Raw genomic sequence first — 17,345 nt, 5'->3', positions numbered from 1 at the left:
TCTAAAAATAATAAAAAATTCAAAAAAAGCCCCACCAAAAAAAAGAGAATACTTATTATTCAAATAGCTGCACCTATTTCACTGTCGTTGGTATTTGTGATTTTAACCTGCAAGAATAAATTCTACAAGAGTTGTTTCAAGAATGAGTTATCCTTGTTAGGGTAGGAGAATGGATTTGAATTTTTTAAAGCATTATTACCGTTAAAGAAGAACATGGGTGTAGGGTGATGGGATCTAGTGGAGGCTTCCATGATAAAAAGGCAACAGAGCAAACAAGAGGCAATTTTGAATTAAAGGACTAGGAGGATATAATTGCCCCAAAGTGTCTGATAATTGGGACAGGCTCAGGATGAAAACAAGAGCTGGGAGACAGAATGAGTTGAGGCTGTGTGGACAGCTCTCACCATCTGAGCATCGTGCAAAATAGAAAAACCTCACTGAAATGCTGTTGAACTGATCAGAAGATATAGGTATGTTTATGAAGACACCAAAACAACAGTTGCAAAATGAAACAAGTTTATTTTATGCAGTAATTTCTGCAAATTACAAAGACAAAATGCTAAACTACAGCATATAACTTTTCATATTTAACCAGAGTACTTGTAATAAATATGTATCCTGGAACAAGATAAAAGGCTACACTTTGTCAGGCATCCTACAAAATGTCTCAAGTTTTATACTCTGCAGCATTTCTGTGCGGGGGACATGTCAGGGGCTGTTTTGTATTTTCTTAAGTGCTGTGACAAAAAGTCCTTTCACATTTCTTTGGAGCATTTTTGAAATTGCTTAACTATAATTAAACAACTTAAGAAAAGTAACAACACCAAGCTTTAAAGCCAGTTTTGTTTTGCTGTTGTTGGTCCTTATTCAATACAGATTAACATATCATCCAGTTCAGCCGAACGCCCCCTGGGCCTAGGCAGCCCTGTGATAAGTGGGCCCTGTCAAAACAGGCCTCCACTTTTAGTTATAGACTAAAAGTCTGTATTCTGTTTTTCTCCCTTAAGATCAATGCCATAAGAGAAGCTGCAAGCAAGTAAGAAACATTTTTATCCTGAAAGTGAAGTGAACAGAAATATTTTCCCCAAGACTTTTGCTATGCACCATGTTTCCATATCAGGATTTTTAGTTTCAAAGCTGGAAAACTGATTGGTACTAACAGTCCTTCCGGAGACAGTTTATGGGTGCTTGTAGAGTTGGGACATTCACAAATATTCAACCGGTAAAAAGAGGATTTACTATTTTCAGAAATGCACTGCAGCTCTGAGGAAATGTGGCAGAAAGTCCTTGGGGTATTGGTGGTAGTTGGGAATACAGACTATCTTTGCTATAGCTGAAAACTTTGAGGAAAAAGTTATATTTTTAAAAAGTCTTAAGCATGGTTACCTAAAAAATAGTTTGTTAATATAATCTAATGTAATTTCACTTATTTAGGGGCTTAGATATGAAAACATCTTAAAGAGCCAATAAAAATATTATAGAGAAAAAAAACCCACTTTTTTAAAAAATTGAGGTTAAGTACTATGAGGCATTTCTTTTGGCTGTAAACACACAGTTTACTGTCCCTTGTTGAAACATAAAGTTTGGATTTCCTGAGCTTCACAGGTAACAGCAGGAGGCAAGTTTGCATAGAAAATTTGCAATATGTCAATGATTTGCTTATAAAAACTTTTAAGGACAGTTTGCTTTTGCTTTTAAACTTCATATTTTAGTTAATAGTGCTCATCAAACTGAAATTGATAAGCAGAGTGAGGAGATATATTATAAGGCAGCTTGAGGGGAGAGTAGGTGGAATTAGAGATTTTAAATCCACAGGATATTATGATAAAGGGTGTTAAGCATGCACTTTGTTAACTAGTGCCATAAGAATTTGGTTAGAAATTAAATCATGTTTTGAAATTGGAAACCAAAGCCTAAAAGAGCTCTCCTGTGCTGATTGGCACAGCCCAAAGAGAAACCAAAGAAACATTCACTGCGTGGAGTCTTCAATGGATCACTCAGTAGTGATGAAGCCACTCAGCTGGTTAAGGGGTCTACCCACCAACATCAGGACCAGACCTCTGGGTGTGGCTGATCTCAGCTCTGGAATCTGAAGGGATGATGGACTTTCACCTCTGTGGTCTGAAGTCTCTACGCAGTTCTGAGGAGGAGACACATTTCCTGGGGACTTGTCCTCAGAATCCTTTGGAAAGGGAAGAAGCTATGCTAGGTCACAGTGCATACCACGAATGAGAACGATGGCAGTGGTTGCCAACAACTGGGTCTAATACCAAGATGGACGACAAGGGGCAGTGTTCTCTCAAGGAATCCACTCTACTTCTTTTGGGACTGGTTTTTACACATGGTAAGGATTTGCTTCAGTACTTTCTGGACATCTTCATCCATCTGGCCCTAGAAATTCACACAAAAGACATTCATTAGAACCTCTATTAAGTCATGGCACTTCCTCTCCTAGGAATGAGGGCTGGCTGGCTGAAGGCCTTGGCTTATTCCCTCCAACTCTCAGAGGAATGTCAGCCCTATCTTTCCCACATTTCTGTGAGGACTGAGTCAAAGAGGGTGGCTTTTATCCATCAGGAGGAGGATGAGGCTGGGTCTGCCAAAGCCCTCAGCAAAGGGTATCTAGGATCTCAGTTGCAAATGAACATCAACAAAGGCAGGGGTAAGGCAGTGCCTAGGACTCTGGGAATATCTGCATGCCTGGAAAACAAATTCTGGTCTTCTTGATGGGGGACAGCAGCCACAAATTCATTCATCTCATTATGATGAGGCTGCTACCAATAAAGAGGTTCAAGACTCTTGACCCAAAATCTGAAACAGAAAAAGGCATCTTAAAGCCTGCTAATGAAAAATATTCTCCTCTAATTCTTATTCCTTCTATTTGTTTGAATGATGGGAGTGTTGGCAACATCTGCTGCTATTTTTCTTTAGGATGTCCAGAAACTTCACTGGGCGTTACCATACCTGCACAGCATACAGAAGATGCATTCTATAAACTGATATGACCTCCTGGTGTTGTTTCTTGCAATCCTAAAGAGACAATTTGACATTATTAGGAGATCTTTAAAGAACAAAAACAACAACAACAAAAAGGAAAACATGTGAAAACAGCCATTAGCTACTATGCAACTGATTCCCTCCACTAGCATAAGAAGCTTATTTGCTATGAGTTCACTATATACTTATTATTATTATATTCTTAGAAACAAACCTGCCTATTTCATTTTGGCATGCCAAATTTAGAAGAAATTTTATGTAAAAAGTTATTTTAATCCAAAGTTTTAAAAAACATGTGTACACATGCATATATATATATATATATATATATATATATATATATATATATACACACACACACACATATAAAATATATAGATCATTTGCTCATAGTAAATAGCGTTAAGGAAGTTGATTAAATGCAAAAAAATAATTTCCTCAGTTGGTGAATTATTGGCAATTTTTATTTATGGAACTTTTTAGAGTTTTTGTAATTTTAGACTTTTCTATAATCACTAAATATTTATTAACTCAATAATCTATTCTTTATAAAACAGTTATTGATCATACCTTGTGCAGCCAGTGTTTTATAACCCCTGGGAGCTCAATTATTAGCTGTCAGTGTACTATGGAGGCAATCTCAAATGGTTGCTCACTACAGCTGTTGATGGATTTATTTCTCCTTGTTGAATTTTAACTCTGGTTTCTCTCAGTGACATGTATCCAGGATCCTAACTCTTCCCTGAAGTATTCTCATTCTAAGAGGTCCTTTCTACTACTTCATCATGAAAATTGAGACCATTTAATATAGATTACTTCAGAAGCTTAGAAATGTGCAGAAATACCTCTTCTCACCTCCTTCCTATCAGTGTTAGAATATGAGCTATTTTTTTTTTATTAAAGGACAATCTTTGAACCCTCAGTTCTTTGAAGTTCATGCCATAAGAAGGTACATTTGATACAAATTGAGAATCTCTTATCCTTGGATAGAAGCAGATGTGTTTTGGATTTAATATTTTTTTTCAGATTTGGAGTATTTGCATAAACATTCCTGGTTGAGCATCCCCTAACCTGAAAATCTGAAATCACAAATGCTACAAAATTGGTGCTCAAAATTTGTGATTTTGGGACATTTTAGATTTCAGATTTTTGGATTAGGGACACTAAGCCTGTACCTCTCTATGTTGTTTCCTTCTTACCTCTCAGCTCTCTCCATACAATTATTTAGCTTCTGATCACTGTCTTCCTTTCCATCTCCCCTTCTGTCATCATTTTGTTGACTTCAACATCTAAGTGAATGACCCATCTAAAATCTGTGTCTTTCAGTTTCTATGACTTGCTCTTCTTTCTTTTAGCTACTTGCTCTCAAGGTCATATTTCTGCCTCTATCATAACCACCTCTGAAATCTCAAATGAAAGCATCCCACTCTGTGACCACAATCTATTTTTCTAGCAAACTTACTTGCCTCTAAACCCCTTCTATGACTCTTTGATCCCATCAGATACCTGTCTGCTTAATTCATTTTTCTACTGTCAGCCTATTGCCAAGGGCCACCTAAGTGATGCATCTCAGTCATTGCTGAATAAGTATGAGTTCTTACACAACCCTTCAAGATCCATGCAAGCATTACCACCTGTAGGAAGCTTTTCATGACTCACCCAGGTTGGTGAGTTGATATGTTTCCTCCATAAGCACAGTATGCTAGGCATTTTATTGTAACTGGATGCTTGCTTATCATTCCAATTTATATTGAGAACATATTCTGAGAGAGCAGGGGCTGTGTTTTATTCATTTTTATATCATTGACATCATATGCACTACTGATACATGAGAGCTCAATAAACACACTAAATACTTGTAAGGATTACTATATAAGTCAGCACTTTATCTACAAATCTAGAATAATTGTTTTGTCAGGAAAGTAACCTGCAGAACCCAGTAAGGAGCATCTCTTACTGATTCCACCATTGCTAGAACTGTTAATAAAGAGCTAGATTTATACTTTGTGGCCAGCAAGAGTAAGGACTGTAGAAAACGTGTTTCCCCCACCACCACTGTTAAATTTTTGAAGAAATCAAATCCATTTTCTGCTTGTGAAAGGAAGCTAGGGAGAATCCATGGAAAACTAACCTTGGCTTCATATAGAAAATGTAACGTACCTTGTCAACTAAAACCTTAACAAATACTGTGATAGGTTAAATAATGGTCCTCAAAAAATTTCCACATCATAATCCCCAGAACCTGTGAATGTTGCCTATTATAGATGGTACTAAGAGTTTAGAGATGGAGAGAGAGATATTCACGGATGACATGAGTGGGCTTTAAATGTAAAAAATAAGGGTCCTTACATTAGGGAGGCAAGAAAGTCAAAAGAAGGAGATAGGGAGATAAAGGCAGCACAAGTGACATGCTCTGAAGATCAGCAAGGGGTCATGAACCTAGGAGAGCAGTGGCATTAAGAAGCTGGAAAGTCAAAGAGATGGAGCCTGTTTGACCTATAGCCTCAAGAAGGAATCAGCCCTGTTAACAACTTCACTTTAGTTCAGTGAAACATATTTTGGACTTCTGGTCTCCTGACTCATAAGATATTAACTTCATGTTGTATAAAGCCAAGTTTGTGGTGATTTGTTACAGTGGCCATAGGAAACCCATACAGATATTGAAAGGACTTTCCTGGGTGAAATAGAGGGGCCAAGAAGCAGTATGTGTATGTGTAGATACACAACTACCAGAGATTCTGGCCCCTAATGAGAAAAGGCTCTTGCCACTGCCATTGATGGAGAACAACCATTGCAGAAAGAAGAAAGTGGTGGAAAGTTAGTGAATGAGTGAATAAGCAGCAACCTCCCACTGATTTCTCCCTTCCCAGCAATGCATTTGACCCATCTCATTATGGACCATGATTGGGACTTTCACCTGTGCTTCTCTCTTTTGCCCTCATCAAGGAAGTCTTCAGTTCATTGCTCACTGAAGTACAACATTCCTTTAGGCTGGGAGTCTGTGTTTGTGGCTTCTGGCCCTGATGGCTAAATTGGTATGTCATCTGCCCTGCCCTCACCCCAAAACAGGCAGTGGAAGAAAGCCCACTCACAGCCAGCTGGTTCTGGAGCTGTTTGATCTGCTGTTGCAACGCTTCCAGCTGCTGACTCTGTCTTTTGGATGAGCTTGTTGAGTAGGAGAGCTGGGAGAGGCTGTTGAGGGCCTCCTTCAATTTGGTGACTTCCTTTGACATCTCATTTATCTAGTGAAAAAGGAAAACTGTATCAATAGGCATCTAATGTGTCTTTAGAAGCAAAATTCCAGATATTTCTCGGCTTCTAATAGAGTCATATCTTTTGGTCTCTGGAACTTGAGATTCTGGAACAATTTCTTTTTAATTTTTTACAGGAAACCTACAAACTGAAACAGATAATAAAATCAGGCAGATCAACAAAGCTCTCTATATCTATTCTGTTCAGATGTAATCCCCTGAATTACGTACTGTTTTGATGCATGGGCCTGACAAGAGCTGTGACACTAATTTCCTCATTTTACCCTTAAAACAAGTGTGGTTAAAAAATAGCAGGACTGGGATTAGAAACATTTTTTATTTGAAGACAACTACATCTTGTCCAATATTGCTAACATGGGTAATCAGGAATTAGTCCTAGAGCCCTTATATCTCTGGACAACTTGGTTTGAAGTAAACTCAGCCTCCCACCTCACCCCACCACTCCCTATTTCCCCATTCCATAGGCCTTTGAAGTGCTTTTTGAAGTATTCATTACAAAAAGATAAATGGTGCTTATAAATAAATTCAGAGTCTCCACCATGCGGGACTGGGGATGGGGAGCAGATGCAGGTACAAAATCATCATGAACTTATGAACCTACGCTTTGCTCCCCTTCTTTCTCTGCACCACATCCAGTGCCATCTCGAAATTGCCTACTGCCACCATGTTCCTCTTCTCTTCCTATACACCTTTGAAAATGGGGGCCAGAGAGAGTAGTGATATTTACGCTGACTCAGGGATGAGGAGTCATGGAGCTTTGAGGAGTAGGATTAAGTCTAGGAGTATTTGGATTTCCATATGATGGAGAAATCTACCCTGGATTTAAAGAGAAGTATTAAGAGATAATACACTTTCAGATACTTCTGATCCCCCAAACAGGCAGAGCTTCCATAAAATCATTTTTAAAGGACAAGTATGTACCACATATGTGAAATATATATATATATATATATATATATATATATATATATATATATATATATATATAAAGGGAAGTGGCAGAAGATTGGTATTTTTTAAAAATCAAGATCCAGCATACTTTTTTTTTTTTTTTTTTTGGCCAGGCAGTGTGAGGGTGGGGGGTTGCTGAGGATTGACCCCAGGCCCTTGCACTTGTTAAGCAAGCACTGTACCACTCAGCTCCATCCCCAGCCCTTTTTAAAATTTTAAAATAGGGTCTAAGTTGACCAGGCCTTTAACTTGGGATCCTCCTTCCTCAGCCTCTTGAGTAGCTGGGATAACAGGTGTATACTAACACATCTGTTTCCTCCAACATACTGTTCTTAGTATGACTTTAAGGGACAGATGTAATCATGTACAGAGTCTCTAAGCATTCTCAATAGATGAGTGTCAACAAATCCTATAAATGTTTCATATAGTAAAACTTCAGGGTCTTAGGACCTATTAGCAGAAACCCAATGGCAACAGAATTTCACCAACCTTTTTATCTTTATCCTCCTCCAGTCTTGAAGAACTCTCAGAATATCTTTTCATTTCGGCAAGTTCCTCCTGAGCTTGCTGGAATTTTTGCAGAAGTTCATTTACTTCTTGGTCTTTGGATTTCAAAAGAGTCTGAATGTTTTCCTTTTCCCTTTTCATTTGTGAGACCTCACTTCGAACCTGGGCAACCTCTGAATGGACCTTCTCTTTCTCCTTTACTGAATCCTTTAATTTTGATGCCAATGCACTCACTTCACTCTCCAAGGATGACTGGAGCTTTTCATAGGAAGACCTGGGTACCATTGTGTCAGTCATAGCAGCTTTCTCCTCTAGGAGCTGCTTCTCCAATTTTGCCACTTCCACTTCTTTGCTCGCCAGGTGTTCTTTAAGACTGCTTATCTTGTCTTCCATCTCTTTCGCAGTTGTCCTCAGTGAGGTTATCACTTGCAAATGTTCTGTGATGGACACAGAGTTCTCTTTCTGTGCATCCACCAATTGCTTGAGCTGGGTCAACTCATTTAATACTTTTGAATACTGGGACTTCATTTCAGACAGTGCCTCTTCTGCTTTGGCCTTGGACACATTTGTCACCTGCATCAGTTTCTCATGCTCTGCTTTGTGGATGTATTCAGTTGCTACATCTTCTAGAGACTTCCTCTTCCTATAATCCTCCAGCTCAGCCTGGGCTTCTTTGTACAGCTGCGACAGCTCACTTACCTGTTTATTAAGTTCATCTATCATCCTGTTCATGGCCTCTTTCATGTCCCCAGCTTCATCACTGGCTTCCTGTGTCATCTGACTTTTTAGTGTGTCTTTTAATTTCATGATTTCTTCTTGGGCCTCCTGGTATTTCTCAAACAAAAATGCTTTCTCCTTATTCATATTCTCAATAACAGAGCAGTATGAACTTTTCATTTCCTCATACTCTTCCACAGGTGCTTTAACCACTGCACCTTTTTCCTTCTCCACAAGTTTTTCCTCTAACTCTCTCACTTTCTCTTTATTTCTTTCACTTTCTTCTAATGCGTTCTGCAGATCCTGCTTTAGCATATCTATTTCCCTGTCTGTGACCTTCAGCTCATGGAGATGTGAATAGCTATCTACACCCTCATGAGACAAGAGACCCAGTTTCATCTGCTTCTGAACACTCAGGACTTCTTTCATTGCCTCTTCATACTTGCTCTGAGTTTCTTTAAGTTTCTGACTGAGGTCTGAGCCATTCTCTGAAATCTCTGTGTCGTTCAAGCATACCAGTTCTGTCCTTCGGGACTGGAGTTCAGCCTGTAGCTGCCTCCTCTCTGCTTCAGACCTCTCCAATCTCTTCTGCAAGTCTTGCGAAATCTCTTGTAGTTGCTGAATTCTAACATCACTGTCAAGAGTGGGTTTCCCCAAAGAATGCATTGAGACAGATGGAGATGATTTGGAGTCTGGGGAAGAGGCCTCACTAGGTTTGCCCAGGGGTGGGGCCACATCAGTCTGGGTAGAATGGAAAGAATCAAAGCTTAGGTCTCCTTCTGCCTCCTTTGTTGATTTGGCCTGGGAAATAAAGCAGGAATTAAATGGCACTAAATTAAATGAACAAGCACCAGAGTGAGAAGAACAAGTCTAAAATTTAGGTACAGGAGAGCTGGGTGATCGTTTTCCATGTGTACTACTTTACCATAATAAATATATTGTTTGGGACATAAGAGTCAGATTTACAACACAAAGCTTATTCTGTGCTCTATTAGAACAGATTATTTGTGTCATTTAAAAAATACCGGAATTGTTTTGCCTGTAAAAACCTCCCACTCAAATTTTTATTTCTTATATCATTCTAGTTGCCCAGAGAGGCAATAGGCATAGTACAGCTATTTCCTATCAAGTTCTTGAGAGTACTGTATGATTAACTTTACAAAATGAATGGAAAATATTACATACAAATATATATACTTATGTACATGTATATATAAAATGTTTAAATTTTAAAATATAGACATTTTAATGTATAAAAATAGAAAAATATAAAATTTTATGCAAAATTTTTCATAGCATTCTATGTAATGTATCTATAAACAAATTTTATTTGTGTAAAAATTTTTATATATTCTATTTATATTTAAATGTTAATAATTTATATGTAATTATATAACTATATATGTAATTACATAAATTTACCAATTTACAGAAATAGAATTAATGAAGAATACTGTTATCTACCCAAGAAACTTATGTACAATTATAGCCATTTGACTCCACAGAATTATCTGTGGTAGATAATTATCTATTTAGCTACCTGTAATTTATCTTGTAACTCCTTGTTGTGTAAAGTAAGGGAGGCAACTTTTGCTTGCAACAGCACAAGAAGATCTTGTTGGTCAGCTTCAGAACTTATATCCAATAAGCTATCGGCACCTTGGAAAGGAGAAAGGCAATTTAAAATGTTTTTAAAAATTAAACTGCTGTTTCTCTAACTTCTAACAGACTCACTTTCTGGCTTAATCAGTTCTTCTTCAAAGTCCTAACTATGACCATTCCTCATCCCCAGTTGGGTAGATGAATAGAAATTACTGGCATTTCCTGACTATAGTATTTGTAGCACAGGTGTATTAAGCTAATTATAAAACTGATGGATTTGGGCATTATTCATTCATTTGATTAATCTTGGTTTCTTGTTTCTCCCTGTACCTCATTAAATCTCAGTTATGTGAATCCTTCTAGAAAGATCCCTGGAACCTGATTTATTTCTTATTCCTACCAGAGCATTACTCAAGTTCAGACTTCTATCACCTTTCTCGGAAACTTTGCACATGGCTTACTCAGATGCCCCATATATTCCCCCAGTAAAAATGTAGGGACATAAATGCTACTTAAAGTGTTCACTGAGATAAGACATGGAACTTGCTCCAGAATAAAACAACAATGTCAGATTAGTCTTCCCCAAACATACGTTAGGCCATTCTTTTGGTTCAAATGCTTTGTTTCCCTCCAAAAATAATCTCCAAACTCCTTTATATGGGTTAAGGCCTCTTTATCTGGCCCCAGTCTTATTTTTCTGGTTTATGACTCACTACATCTTTCCTAAATTTCCATTTCCTCAGACTCTTTGTTTATCCACAGGACTGCCCTTGCATCTCTTTACCTAGATACCTTTTTTTTGTACCAGGGATTGAACTCAGACACCCAACTACTAAGCCACATCCTCAGCCCTATATTGTATTTTATTTAGAGAAAAGTCTCACTGAGTTGCTTAGTGCCTGGCAATTGCTGATTTTGAACTCACAATCCTCCTACCTCAGCCTTCGGAGCCGCTGGGATTTCAGGTGTGCGTCACTGAACCCAGCTAGATAACTCTTGAGCATCCTTTACAACCCCGTCAAAGTTTACCTCCTCCTTAAAAGCGTTCACTGACCACCTGGCATGAAATGATTTTTTCCAAATCACACTATAATCACAGTTAGTAAACCACACTTTTTAGCATCATACTGATTATCATGCCTGAATAGCATTTGAAACAATGCTACTCAAAGTGTTCACTGGGATAAGACATGGAACTAGCTCCAGAACGAAATGAACTGCAGAAAGACTTCCTATGAAAAAATGTCAGTTGCACAAGATGGTGTGCTTGGTGACATAGCTGGATGACTTTCTGGTGAAAACTCTTTTATTATTGCCGACTGGCAATAGTTTATAGATGACTCTTTGAAAAGTACAAATCTAAATTTTTTACTATTATGCTTTTAATTTATTCACAGCCATTCAATGCAGAGATGAAAACTTTAATCTTAATTTGGATGGACGAAAAAATGATGTTTTTTCATAGAAAAATTTACATCTGATATAAGGCATTGTTCTGATGTATGGTAAGTCCTCTGAGTTTTGTGAGTCCTCCTAAGATAAAGTCTGGTGTGATAAACTTGGAAATTGAAGCATGACCTCAATTCTAAGCAACAGAAGTTACTTCTCAGATACAATGGATGGTTTTAAAAGTAAACCATGTAACACCTTTTCAGCTGTATTAACATTGATCTCCGCCAGGAATTTGAAAGTTTAATATTTCTCAATTTAGCAAATCAAAGGTCCAGACTCATATAAAATGCACGATACTCTAAGAAACTGAGTGCTGGAGCTAAAGGGAAACCTTGAAATCATCTACTCTATTATAAATTAATTCTGAAGAAATCATACTACATTCTTATAGATTCAGTTAAACTTTAGGAATCTCCATCTTCTTTAGAAGGGACTCTTAAAAGATACAACAAACTAGACCTATCTTTGTTAAGACAGTTTGACTGTGTGTGGTTTACTTGTAAATCTAAGTGGTAAAGTTACATTGTGACAGTCATGGAGGTGCCTGGTTTTCTCCCTTCATTATATAATTTGCTGCTCAGCTGCAATGAGTGCTCTATGTTATTAGCTAACAGCCTACAGCCTGTTTTTAAATGCATAGGATAAAATATACAGTAATCTATAAGATTATCTTGTAACACACCAAATAATAATATCCAAAAGCAGGTCTAATAACTGCCATGATTTTTAGTGGTGATATTATAAACGAATTTCCAACATATCTGCAATAACAGTAAAGTGACAGGAAATTGGCAGGGAATTCTCTTGTGATAAAGTCACTGGTCTGCTAATACCCCTGCGTTTATTTCCTATATTCATAATTGAATGAAATGCTAACATTTAATTATGGACAAGTGAAAACAGAAATGGACTTTTTTACATACCAAAGTTAGATATTTTTTAAAATTCAGGTTCAGGCCCCTGAAGCCCAGAGCTGCATTATTGGCAGCTCTATGACCACAGGCTGTTCCTGGCTTTGTCTTTGCTCTGTTCAAAGAGACATGGAGTAAAGACAGTTTGTCCAAAGAAACAAAAACAGATGCTGCTTTATCTTACCTGTAGTACTGTCACTTAGTCTATCTTTGTTTTCTCGTATAGAACTTATCTCAGCCTGCAGAAATAAAAATGATGTAAAAATAATACTCCTAAATATAACATTGCACAAAAGAATCAGGTAGATTTTCCTCCTAAGCTTACAGAGAGCAGAGTCTGTTATCCTACAAGAAAAATAAAAAATCCGAAGGAAAGAAGATATTTTACAAGTAAAAACATGGCAATTATCTACTAAGGTATAACTTTAGAAATTTCAAAGTGCATATTTTCAAAACACTTTTCAGAAATACAATTTAGGGAGCACAACACAAATATATTTAAAATTATAATAATTTCATGCCATAGTTTATTTATTGGGCTATGTCCTAAATAAATAAGATGGAAAAGACCAGTTTCTTAATGATGTCAAATAGAAGTTATATTTATCTGGGTTATACATTAAAGTAATTAAAAGTAGATTTTTTTAGCTTAATCATTTTTTAAATTATCTGTATTAATCTTTCTAAAAGAGATGCTAATAAATAAGACCTAAAAGGAATAAGAAGATAATTTTATAAGGGAAAAAAATGCATATACTCTTGGATTGGCAACTGATCTCTTAAAGATTTCCTCTAACCCTCTGTCCCTGAATATCTGTTAATATATTACAAAAATTCTTGGAACTTCAAAGACAAACTCTCATTTCAAGGCTTTTGTTTCAAAACATTATATTAACTTGCCAAAAATTTATTGTGTTTCATCTAGATGAACCCCAGACAATGATAAGAGATTACTTTTCAGCAAAGGAACTTTTGCAAAAGCCAAAATGCTAAAAATTAAGTTGCTTATTTTTGGCAAATGCTTCTCTTTATAAAAAGCTGTCCTTTCCTTTTTCCTGAAAATGTACATATTTTAACTATATAAGGTATAATAAACTATTCAAATTTTCTAATCTGAAGGGGTTTTGACAGATGTACAGCCATGGAACTACCACTATAATCAAGATCTAGAATATTTCCTTTTCCCTGAGAGTTTACTCATGCATTCATCATGGCTAATCCTGCCCACTCCATTCTTAGGCAACCTGTCCATTTTGCATTTTTTAAAACTGCTATAAATGGAATGTAATGGAAAAAGTGGGGATATTTTTGTGGCTCATTACTTTCATTCAGCATGATTTTCAGATTTGTCTATGATGTTGCTTGCACATCCTATTTTTGGTAACATTATTTTATATGAATATATCTCATCATCTGTATTATTCACTTGTTGATACACATTCAGGTCATTTCCAATTTACGAACACTGTGAATAAAGCTACTCTAAACATCTATATATAATGTTTTATATAGATATGTTTTTAGTTCTCCTGGGTAAACACTCATAAGTGGATGACTGTATCATCTTTTAGGTATTTGTGTAACTTTTAAAGAAACTATTAGTTTTCTGAAGTAGTTTGTACCATGTAATTTCCTCCAACAGAATATTAGAAGTCTAATTCTTCCACATCTTTCCACATCTAATTTTTCCACTAACATACTTTATCTAAGGATCCAATATAGGATATTGCATTGTACATAGAGAATTTTTTAAAAAATGTAACGTTTGCCACTTCATAAATAATGTTTATTAAGGAATAAAAGAAGGAGTGACTGCAAGTCAGAAGCCAGTAACTTTCACACCTTTTAAAAAAATTAATTTAATTTTTAATGAATAAAGAAAAAAATATGTATTTACCATGTACATCATTATGTCTTGAAATATGTATATAATATAGCTAAATTGTACTAATCAACATATGCATTACCTCACATATAATTTTTTTGTGATTAGAACACTTAAATCTACTCTCTTAGTAATTATCCAAAATACAGCATATTGTTATTAACTATGGCCACCATATTGTGCAATAGATCTCTTGAATTTCTTCTCCTGTTGAACTGAGATGTACACTTTGACCAACATATCCCCAACCTCCCCACTCCCTATTCCCCCATTGTATTCTGCTTTTATGAGTTCTATTTTTTTGGATTCGGTAAGTAACTTTGTCTGTTTTTTCCTATTGAAGAAAATTATTGGTTAGTAATTGAAATTAATTCTCCCTATTCTTGTTTTACAGTGTCTAAGCCAGGAAAAATAATCAAGGGGTCCTTCATGATGAAAAGATTGTGATCAAATGACTGAGAAGTATATTCTACTTTATTTATATTTGTCCAGTGTTATATAACTTAAAGCAAGTCTATGGTGTATCGTAAAATACAAGAACAAAATTGAATATAGAAAGGAAATACCTTGAAGGGTGCTTCTGCAAAAAATACTGATTCCTTTCCCGAAAGTGGTGTTGAAGTTATTGATCTTGGGGAAGACACGTCACTCAACTAAAAGAAGAAAATGAAAACCACCAGTAAAGAATATGTCCTCAAAGTGTTTTCTTTTCTAGTGCTGTTGAAGCAACATCTAGGCAACTAAACTCACGTAAGTACCCTTAGCTTCAGTTAACACAGGCAATTCAGCTACATCAAATAATTTTTGAGTTTTTCAGAGTATAACTTTGCTCCTATGTTAACTAGAATCAGTTTTTTAAATCTATAAAACTTCTATTATAGGCTGAGAATAGTATTAATGAATAGTATTTCATGCTAACATATATTTAAAATTATTTATCAGTGAGATATTTCTATTATTTGAATAGATTATTCTTTTTATGACATGATTTTAAACAATAAACCCCAACCTGTTTTGTTTGCCATTTCACAGATTTATGTGCTTCCTTCTCTATGAAGTAGCTTTTATAAGTTCAGAAATAAAACTATTTTTAATATTAATCAACTATAAATTTAATTAGAAAGACACATTTTAGCAATGTTTTAAGAAACCAACTTAAGTTCACTTTCATCTAACTGCCTCACTAACTACTCATTATCTTACCCTTAACTCTTACTAGAATTATTAATATGAGGAACTAAAAATAGGCTGACTTATTATTATCTTAGAAAAATTTCTATCATAAGATTATTTTTAAATTATTATTATTATTATTATTATTATTTTGTGCCAGGGGTTGAACCTAGAAGCATTTAACCACTGAACCACATCCCCAGCCTTTTTTACTTTTTATTTTGAGATAAGGTCTTGCTAAGTTGCTTAGGGCCTTGCTAAGTTGCTGAGGCTGGCTTTCAATTCACCATCCTCCTGCCTTAGGTTCCTAAACCACTGGGATTTACAGGCATGTGCCACTGTGCCTGGACTGTCATAAGATTTTGAGAAATTTCCTTGAGGCTTTTAAAAAAGATACTATTTAATCCTCCAGTTTTGAAACAGATGAAAGTCAACATTATTTCCATACTAATTATCAAAATCCTTCTTATCACAATTTGTAATCTACAAAATTTAAGAAAATTTTAAATGTGCACTAAGGGTCAGGTCTAAAACATTACTTTATGACCTAAACGCAAAATGATGAAACTATTGTTGTTTTCTGCTTATTGATTGCTGGTTTGCTTTGGTTTTTACCTGAGTAGGACTGATAGGAGGTGGTGGAGCTTTGCGTTTTTTTGGAGTTCCACTTCTTTCTGAGCTTATTTTAGAGACTTGATCATGCTGAAAGTTATCACAGTCCAAAGAATGGAGGAGGGTTAGTTAGGTTAGTAAAGTTTGAGCAAGTAGCTTCATCAAACAAATGAGAAAAACCTCTATAGCCCATGCATTTCTTAATCCATCAAGACCTGGAATCTGTTATCAACACAAAAACACAGTAATATGCATGCTCTACATTTTCTTCTAGCAGTCCATGCTTTCATAGCAAGAAGATTAAAAACAGACAAAACCAGATTAAGTTGGTGTGGAAAACTGGGAAAGTAGAGGACAAGAGTTGTCTACCATAATCAGAACCCAGATTACATTCACATGTACTTTCCATCTTAATGCAAAACACCGGGATTTCCCACATCTCTGCATGACTTCCACCACCCACCTTTTGTTTCTTTTTTTTTTTTTTATCGTTATTTTTTTTTTAATTGGATGTTCACAACATTACAAAACTCATGACAAATCATATTTCATAGATTAGAATCAATTGGGTTATGAACTCCCATTTTTACCCCAAATCCACCTTTTGTTTTAAAGAAAGTAAACATGAGGGAAAGGGGGAACCTCATCTCTAAAAGTTATTGGCAAGGAATACAGTTAGCACATAATATATTCAGTATTACTTGTTGTCTATAATTTTTTTAAGAACTTTGATGTATACATAAATAGAACAACCAAACTTAAATTATTAGTGACAACATGCTTTCTAGAAAAATTCCAAAATAACAGGGCAAACGTCTAAATTTCTACTCCAAGTAATACTAAGTGTAATTTTAGGGTGAAAAACAATTAAAATAAAAGGAAAAGCTAAGTGTCTTATTTTCATTAAGTATTTAACATTTTCGTAGTGACAGATCTGTAGTTCATATGATAATACAAGCATTTAACTCTAGGTGAAATTTTAGGGGGGAAAAAGAAATAAAAGGAAAAGTTCAATCTCTTATTTTCATTAAATAGCTAGCATTTTTGTGACTATAGGTCTGTAGTCCATGTGATATTACAAGTAGTTAAAACATTATTATTCAGTCTCAGTGTTTAAACCACATCAAATTTCCCACACCAGTGGGAAGCATTAGTACATTTCAGAAAAAGATGAATATATAGGTAGCAAGTTTAAAGTTATATGCTTTTGAAATAAGGTAAATCATTAAGAAAACATTTACCACCTCATAATAATGAATCATTTAT

General features: G+C 35.7%; 1 protein-coding gene across 5 annotated transcripts in view; it reads right to left on the bottom strand.

Annotated features, from left to right (window-relative positions):
* Nucleotides 1–507: 507 nt before the first annotated feature.
* Nucleotides 508–17,345, bottom strand: part of RAI14 (retinoic acid induced 14) — a 139,649-nt gene continuing 122,811 nt past the window's right edge. For 3 of the 5 annotated variants that reach the window (XM_081280640.1, XM_081280644.1, XM_081280642.1), the window contains 8 exons: nt 16,083–16,169; nt 14,861–14,947; nt 12,594–12,648; nt 9,985–10,103; nt 7,710–9,245; nt 6,090–6,239; nt 2,965–3,030; nt 508–2,391 (listed from right to left, as the gene is read on the bottom strand). In XM_081280640.1, the coding sequence (XP_081136766.1) occupies nt 2,314–2,391; nt 2,965–3,030; nt 6,090–6,239; nt 7,710–9,245; nt 9,985–10,103; nt 12,594–12,648; nt 14,861–14,947; nt 16,083–16,169 (2,178 nt within the window). In that variant the 3' untranslated portion in view covers nt 508–2,313. The remainder of the gene's footprint in view (nt 2,392–2,964; nt 3,031–6,089; nt 6,240–7,709; nt 9,246–9,984; nt 10,104–12,593; nt 12,649–14,860; nt 14,948–16,082; nt 16,170–17,345) is intronic. The other 2 variants (XM_081280641.1, XM_081280643.1) reach the window with 1 other exon arrangement.

The sequence above is a fragment of the Spermophilus citellus genome (assembly GCF_964194105.1).
Source record: "Spermophilus citellus genome assembly, chromosome: 1".
Classification (NCBI taxonomy): Eukaryota; Metazoa; Chordata; class Mammalia; order Rodentia; family Sciuridae; genus Spermophilus; species Spermophilus citellus.
The sequence above is the reverse complement of the archived record's forward strand: the minus strand, read 5'-3'. Positions and strand labels throughout refer to the sequence as shown.